Source organism: Diospyros lotus, chromosome 8 (assembly GCF_014633365.1).
Source record: "Diospyros lotus cultivar Yz01 chromosome 8, ASM1463336v1, whole genome shotgun sequence".
Taxonomy (NCBI): domain Eukaryota; kingdom Viridiplantae; phylum Streptophyta; class Magnoliopsida; order Ericales; family Ebenaceae; genus Diospyros; species Diospyros lotus.
Window position 1 is genome coordinate 6,004,237 of NC_068345.1, and position 8,677 is coordinate 6,012,913.

The following is an 8,677-nucleotide window of genomic DNA, read 5'->3' on the forward strand; positions in this document are numbered from 1 at the left end:
AGACGCAAAAACAAGACTGTTTTGCTAAGAAAACCCAAATAGGTTGCTGAAATTTGATTAAGAAAAACTTAATTACAAACTCTAGATCCTAGGCATATTTATAGTATTTGGCTAATCCAAATCCATCTAATATTTGGAAAACAAAATCCAACTAGAATCCTAATAGAAATAAATCCTAATCCAACATGAAGTAGAATCCTAAATCAAGTAGAAACATGAAATTGAATCCTAAATCAAGTAGAAACATGAAATTGAATCCTAAATCAAGTAGAATTCTAAAAACTTAAGAAGTATTAAAATAACATAAAGTAGAATCCTAAACCAAGTAGAATTCTAAAACTTAAGAAGTATTAAAATATTGTTCCAGCGTGGTCGGGTCTGCTTTGGGCCGGGTCTTGATTGGTGACCGTATCAAATGGTAACATAGCTTTAGTTTTCTGCTAGAAAGGTTTGCCCTGTGGTTTAGAATTTCCCTCTCCATGTTCACTTATGCACTCTGCATGTAGATTTTCTAATATGTCTCTATTTGGTGTTTTCACACACATGCACATCTATTTAAGTGAGCGTTCTTTAGATTTCCTCCCATGGACACATGAACCAACAATGAACTTGGAGTTAGATGGTAAAGTAAAACATGCAAGTTCTTGACCCTTTAGCAGAAGAAATGACAAAATGATTGTATCGACTCTGATTAACTGTGATTGAGGCTTGCAAACTCATGGAACTGTTTTATAATTTTGCTCCTTTTGGAGAAGTAATTACTCAAACATCTACTAGGACTTGTCATTTAGAGTTAGCATGCATGTCATTTATGAATTTTCTACCTCGAGCTGTGAAGATTGACACGCACTTTATTTATGAAATTTCTGGGCTTGTCAAATATTCTGATGGAGTTCTATGTTGATTTATATGTTATTGATTGTTGTTAAGATTCTTTCCCTTTATCCCTGGATATATAGACTCACAGAAATTAGTACTGCTTGGACTTTTGAAGAATTATTATTCAAATGCTGATACTTTTAGGCTTTATTCTGGGCTGCTGGAGAATTATTATGCAAATGTTGATCATTTGGGCTTTATTGGTTTTCAGATGTATGTTACTCCTCCAGATACTGATGTTTATGCCATTCCTAAGGTCCTTGCGCCAATGCCTCAGAAGGTAAGTCCTCATTTGGCTCAAATTGATGGATTTAGGTTGTGGTATTTTCCAATTGTCATCATCCGATTGTAAACATATGTTACAACATCTGTGCTGCCTTTATGCTTATGAAGATATTGTCTGAACTGTATTTACTATTGAATTACTTTTGGTGAAATTCTGAAATTACAGTACATTCGATGTGCGAAGAGTGACTATGGGTGCTATAATATTAGGGAACCACCTATTGATGCACCTCGTGATCCATTATACAAATCCGAGAGGGAGATATCGAAGGTAGGAATAAATTACCATTGAATTGAACCATATCTACCTTTTTTTTATTTTTTTTTTCCATGTATGAAATTGGTTGGATGAATAAGATGGCATCGTTATTTGCTAATTAAACTATGCCTGCTGAAAGTGATTAACAATTATTTTAGGATATCTTGTTTAGAATTCTGTCCATAACTTCTGATCTATTTAATAACGGATATGTTGATCACTTGCTATTTCCACTGATGGAAGGAGAATAATTGATTTTTATTTGCAATAAATGGTCAAATTTTGATGCAACCCTGAAGAGCAAGTTGGTGGTTTTCTTCTGTAGAGCACTCATTCTGAATCATAGAGTGCTCTTATTCTTCCCCTGGCAATGGTTGACAGAAATACTGCACTATCAGAGAAGGCAAGCCTACACCCTGAGATTAAGGGAGAAGGTTTGGGTGGTGTCTGGAAAGGATTTGCTTACAAGTACACTCTTGTACGGTTTGGCATGCCATTTGATCATTAGAATGTAGGAATACAGCATGAAAGCGTAGCTGTTATTAAAATAGAATTAGTTTAGCAGCTCAACTACTGATTTTTTTTTTTTTTTTTTTGTGGGGGTGGGGGCACCATCAGTTTCTTTTTGTTTTTTTTGTTGTTTGGAGTACATTTCTGAAGGATCATCTTATGCTAGAATATTATACAATATGTTGTATATTTAAATTTTAACTGTGTTTTTGTACCCACGTTCAACTTTTGTATATATATCTCAATATCCCAAGTCTTAAGGATTTAAGAAGATCCAAAAAAACGTACACATGCCCACATCTGATCCTTATACCCAACTTGGTATAACATAGATTCTCCTCCTCTCTCTGGTTGGCTTGCTTGCCAATTGGTGCTTAAATTCTTTTGGGAATAATATGAGATGGAAAATTTAGGAGATATATTATGCAGCCATCTTTTGAGAATAGTCTAACTACATTCTTTGGTGTTGCAGGTTTTTTTGACAAAACACTACAGGAACCAGAGGTTGGGTGATCCCGAGTTTGGGCTAGATTTTGAAGAGATTTATGTTATTGATTCAAAAACAAAGTCGATTACCAGAGCAAAAGTTTTGGTAAGGAATTGTGGCGACTGGAAAAATTGTTTTTACTTCTCTTTCATACCTGCATCTGGTGCTATTCTAGGAAACCACTAAAAGTGAAAGGGTCAACCTTAATGAACCATATCATACATTATATGAGGCAAGTGAATGAAATGGAAGAAATTTATAGCCGGGGGAGAGAGTGGGGCTGGGGGGGGGAGGCCAAAGAAAACTTGATGGAAACCCCTTGGACATGACATAGGATATAATGGCATTACGAAGAGTATGCCTGTAGATAGAGATAGCTAGTGGTCTAGAATCTAAGAAGCATAGACACGGGGACACAACAGTTTTCAAAAAATTAGGACACGACACGGTTGAGATATGTTAGTTAATAAACTAAATTTTTATATTTCTAGTGACACAATAACATACCAAGACTATATTCTAAACTCATAAATATGCATTTGAAATTCAAAATATGAAGTTCCAAGTAAATAACTCTAATCTCATTACTCATTTTGAATTTAAACACCAAAATACCTAAAACAAGTATCTAGGATTCAAAAAAAAAAAGTCTAGAGTTAGGAAATATATAAACACAAAATGTAAATCAATCCTTCATTCCTTCAAACTTCTAGCTTTAACTGCTTCATCTTCAACTTCATTTACATCATCAATCTCATCCACAAAAATCACATCCTCCAAGTCTGGTTCATCTAGAGAAAGATTAGCAATTACAAGCATCCCAATATCCCCAAATGAATCAAACGACTCCCCAGCTATATCCCACATCTTAGTCTCTCCTTGCATATATTATGGGGATTTTCTTGACAAAAGACAAAGGTTACTATGAATGAAAACCATATCTTTGGCACGCTTTTGGATTCATCTTGTTCCTCTCCATGGAATGCACAAAAGAGTAAGTACTCCAATTTCTTTCATAACATGAAGAGGATGATGGTTGCATAAGTAATCTAAATGCTAACCCCTAAAGTAAAGGAGTTAAAGAACCATGCAGGCTGTCCCCCGTGTAATGGGATCCATAAAGTATCTGTCTGCTTGAGAGTCACTATTTGCAAACTCTTCTCTAATCAATGAAAAATATGTAAATTCAGTAGCACCTCTAACACGTTCCTCATTATTAGAAAAATCTATTTTCATACACTTTCCCCATTCTTTGTTTACTTCCAAATCCTTATGTTGAGCATTTTGATTTGGATCTTCTTGGAACCACTTTTCACTGTAAAACCTTTAGTAAAACATAGAGTAAAAAGGAAAAAAGATAAAACTCTGTTTGAATATAAATGACAAAAACAAAAACACAATATAAAAAAAAAAAAACAAATAGAAAGAATTACCTTGAATTCAAAGAATGAGCTAAACAATGGAGTGGTGTATTATTTGTTATTCAACAATCGATGAGTATGTCATACACCACCTCATAAAAGACAGATGATTTGGTTAGCCTTTTCCCCTCATGCCTATATATTGCCGCCTTCACATTTTCAATCATAGAATCCCACATCTCTATTTGTGTCACAAGCTCTAAGCATGTCATATATAGGCATTGTGAACTCAAGTATATAATCAACACCATCCCACCAAAGTTCATCCAAAAATCTTGTCCCTCACAAACCTTGCCTTAATCATATCATTGTCTCTATAGCATGGCCATTTGTCTCTGATCAACATTGATTGCAGACCATGCTTGATAAGCTTGAGCCTTTTAAACATGACTATAGTTATTGTAAACCATGTATCTGCAACAGATAACAACTTCAAAGGAACAAACTCATTAAAAATTTCCAATCTCATAGATTTGTGATGAAATTTTTAATCTAGCAAGCATTATCACATCACACCAGTCTACCAGATACTCGACAGAAATGAAGCACGGGCTTGTTTTTCTCGTTCACATTCCAGACTTCCAGTTCCAACATGACAACAAGTGGGTGAATGATGTTAAATACAACTTAAAGGAAGCTTCAATAAGGAGATTGAAGATTCAGATGAAGAACCCAGTCCAATGGTCGTGCAATAGCAATAAATCAGGGTCAAACCAGTCAAATATTTAGTGTCCATTTGTCTTTGCCATGTCCATAAGGGGGCACACGTCACCCCCCTTCTCCTTGTGGCCCTTTGAGGATGACAAAAGCAGTATCAGACACACCACGAGTGTTTGACACATCGCCAGCATGTCGTCGTGTCTGACATGCTGGTGACATTGGCAATGCAACCTCTTCACTATGTCCGTGCTTTACAATCTAGAATTCATGTAGCTGATCTCACCTAGTGGGATTAAGGTTTGATTGCTATTGTTGTTGTTAGGGAGGAATGCCACCTTGCTCTAATCTAATTTTTTAGGAAAGGCTGAATTTGTATTAAGTACATATTTTTTTTGACTAAGTTTTGAGATTAGAGCTCCTGATGGCGTATAATATGCATTCTAGGCTCATCATTAAGTGTTAAACAATATCAGTTTCCACACTTAAAATACCTGTTATAACAAGTGTCAATTAAGCAAATTAAAGGAATCAAGGAAGTGTCCCTGTGGTTGTGGAAGTACTGTAAGGGAATGCTGCTTCTATTGCCAGGGCAGCTCCATGTTTCACCGGAGCGGTTAATAATCCACTGAGGCATCAAACTTCTCTGGTGGATGCCATAATTTCTTTGCAAATTAGGCTGTCATAAGCAAAGTCCCTTCCATGAAAAGACTGGAACAATAAACATAAAACACTTTCTTTTTTCTTTATATGATACTACGAGGGAGGATCTACGCAAGAAAAGGTAGGGAGAGACCTGGAATAAGAGGGTTAATGCAAGCGCATTGAAGAATGCCAAAGATACATCTCCTTAAATAATGCCAAGGATGCACTTGCATTTTTGGAAAACTCTGCTTCTTTTACAAATCTCGAAAGGGTCCTAGACTAGAGATGGCCCACTATTCATCAAATGAATGGTGCATCTTTTATGTACCAGGGTTAGGGTTGATCCATAAATTTCTCTCTAGAGGAATAGTTCGTGCAACCTGTGGTGAACTGATGTGGGGGTGTTGCATTGGCTAGCATTCAACAACCAGTTGAAAGGACTGTGCTTACAGAATCATCTATTCCTAGGACCCTTAAAAAAAAAAAAAAAGTAAACATCCAAGCATAAAGTGACTCAGTGAAGGAACTGATAAACCAATTGCTGTATGCTCTCACTTTCCTTCAGTCAACTAGAAAGGTTCACTTAAAGCTTCCAACTTCTTGGCTTTTAATCTTAGTAGTTTGAAGCTGAATGTAAGCTTTTATGCCTCAACAAGCACAAATATCGTGTTAGGATCACACTAAAGTTTGATTGTCGTAGTACAATGTACCTTACTTTCACCCTGATTTCTACTTTTTCCCTACCCATTTTTAGCCTCACACTGCTCCCAGACTTCTGAGAGTAGCAAAGCTACCTTCCTTTAAGGGAGTGTTGCCTTAACGCTATTGAGTAGAAAAAACTAAGTTCTTTCTGTTCCTCCCGCTAATGTTCTATTAGCTTGGGGAGCTTCTTGGCCACCGAACCAGATGAATCAGTGTTGAAGTATGCTGAAAGGTTGGTAAAAGCATTCAAGTCAATTTACCACCCTTTGGCAGTAGGTGCTTATACGGACATGAGCTCTGGTTTTAGTCAGTTTCTGCATCCTATTTGCCATTCCATGTTTGTAGACGGGAGAGATCATTGACATCTTGGTAGACAAGAGGGAAGCAACCTTGGGATTTGCCTGTTACCAGAGCTATTTGGTCATATCCGGTGGATTTGCTAATACAATCTTAATCCCAAAAAGAACACACGCAGAGATTCTGACAGAAGAATATGATTGGAGATCATTGTACATGATAGATTGGAACTTGGAGGCCTGTTTATTCCATGGCGAGCACATGTTTATAACTTTGTGACATGTGAGCCGCTTGATGTGTCAAAAGAGTGGTGCTTTTTATTTGTTCTCCTTTTCCCCCTAGTTTTTTTTTTTTTTTTTTTCTATTTATTGTATATTTCACAGCCTTCATGCAAGTTGCTGAGCTTTTTCTAATTCTTGTTGTGTCATATATTCTTGAAACAGGTCACAGTACCAGAAGGACGGAATAGGGATAGAAAGAAAGACTTGCTTGTTATACGTGATAATGGCACCTCCTTCAGAATAATCCCCACAGTAATTGTTTCTAATCCCAAAAAAAAATTGTTTTAATCTGTGCCTCTTATAAATATGCTAATTCCTTTCTGTGACCTATGGTTTATAGAGTGAAAGAGATGATCCAACCACCGTGATAGAACGGGAAGAGTGGGAGAAATCTAGAAAAGACATGGAGAAGCACCTGAGAAAGCTAAGAGATTTCAGTGTTTCAAACTGGTTCTAATCAACGGTTAATTGTTTATAAAATTTGAAGATCGTTTCAGAAAGGGATTTGGCAGATGATGGAGACTCATGGAGAATGCCAAATCTTGTGGATTCCAGTCTGGATGAGTAACCGTGAGGATATATTATTGCTTCCAGTGCAAATGGTGCTCCTGATTTCTTGAGAATTGGTCAGCATTGTTGGGTTTTTGCCTGTGTTTTATACTGGAAATTTGTTTAAGCTCTGTATGTTGCTTTAGGAGGTATGATTATTCGCGTCGATACTTAGTCTATGATTTCTAATTGCGTAAGGTGAGAGAGGATGGCTCCTGATCTTCCTAGGAAATTAGTGTTTTCGGCAAGTAGGATGATGAGAACCCCCTTTCAATCCATTATGTTGATTTGTGATTCAAAATAACTTGATAATTGTTCATTTGGATTTCATTTCATTTGCATTTCATGTGGCATTTGGATTTATATATATACGTAAAATGGCTGTTTATTTATATGTAAAGTGGCTGGTTAAATGTGGGTCGATGATCATCATCTAAAACCCTCCATCCAAGGGCTGTCTGCGTTTCCCCCTTTGTGTATAAGCTCTCCTTTTCGACATTTCAATTGACATTATTTTGCACACGACCAAAAACAAGAACATAAGAGAGAACAAAACACTCTTGAATGGAAGAAGAACTCGATGATCAAATCGGGAGATCAACGCAAGGCAAATCCGATTTTTATTCTTTGTAAGTGTGAATTACTTGTTTGTTTGTAAGAGTGGTTGGTGAGATTGAGTGTTGGGTTGCTTGGCTATTGAGTTATACTTTGTTGCTTTTACATTAGTTTTGTTTTTTGATTTGCGAGTGGTCGTGAGATTTCTTGTGAGATTATTGTGTATCTCTATAAATTCATTATCTATTATTAATGGATTAATTAGGGTGAAGTCCTATCGTGAGTAAGATCATTTTGATCTGAACATGTAAACATTGTATTCATTATTTTTGTTTGCGTTGTGTGTATTTTTTTTTTTTTTTATTTTGTTTGAATATTCTTAGATCTTAACATTGTCGTAGTTTGGTTGTGTTTTATTTTCACAAATATTAACACATTATTTGATGATTAAAACTATACACACATATTGCTTGCTAAAACTTACCAAGTGTTTGTTTTGCTAATAATATAAATGTGAGTGAATTAAGATAAAAAAAAAAAACTACCAATGACAAAATAAGCTTTTAAAAAAGAAAATTAATGGCACCAAAGGATCTTTAGATTTTTTATTTAAGCCGCTGCGCTAGTAAATGACCTCTGTGCCACAAAGAGCTTTTTGCCTTAGTGGTATTTATTTTTATCTAAATAAAATTGAATCAAGATAGAACTTTTAAGTATTAATAGAAAAATTTATAAGAGATACACAATATAGATAAATTTTTTAGATTAATCAAGTAAAATCAATCAAGCATTCTTAATTTTGTGTATTTGTAGTAATTATTTGGCCATTGGTGCAAAAATAAAGCTAAATTTAAATTAATCTTACAATGGACCATGTTTTTAGATCCATTTTAATTATAATTTTTAATTTGAATCGAACTTTTAACATATCTATCTAGTGTTATTAACTCTTTTAAAAGAGCACATTGTGTTACTAATTATTTTTGTTTGATTTTACTTGACTTATATCAACATGTGTTTGGAATAAATGAATTTAAAATGTGAAGTTATTTTGAAAATGAATTCTATTTTTTGTTGTGACACAATTTAAATATATAATTCAATTAAATTTTACAAAATTATGGTTAAGATAAAATTAAAATTAAAGATT

At 35.1% G+C, this 8,677-nt stretch overlaps 1 protein-coding gene across 1 annotated transcript in view; it reads left to right on the forward strand.

Annotated features, from left to right (window-relative positions):
* LOC127808351 (PLASTID TRANSCRIPTIONALLY ACTIVE protein 6, chloroplastic-like) overlaps window positions 1–7,350 on the forward strand; it is a 19,590-nt gene extending 12,240 nt beyond the window's left edge. The window contains exons 4-8 of the mRNA XM_052346861.1: window positions 1,091–1,159; window positions 1,331–1,435; window positions 2,406–2,525; window positions 6,586–6,675; window positions 6,764–7,350. Coding sequence (XP_052202821.1) covers window positions 1,091–1,159; window positions 1,331–1,435; window positions 2,406–2,525; window positions 6,586–6,675; window positions 6,764–6,880 — 501 coding nt within the window. The 3' untranslated portion in view covers window positions 6,881–7,350. The remainder of the gene's footprint in view (window positions 1–1,090; window positions 1,160–1,330; window positions 1,436–2,405; window positions 2,526–6,585; window positions 6,676–6,763) is intronic.
* Window positions 7,351–8,677: the final 1,327 nt, after the last annotated feature.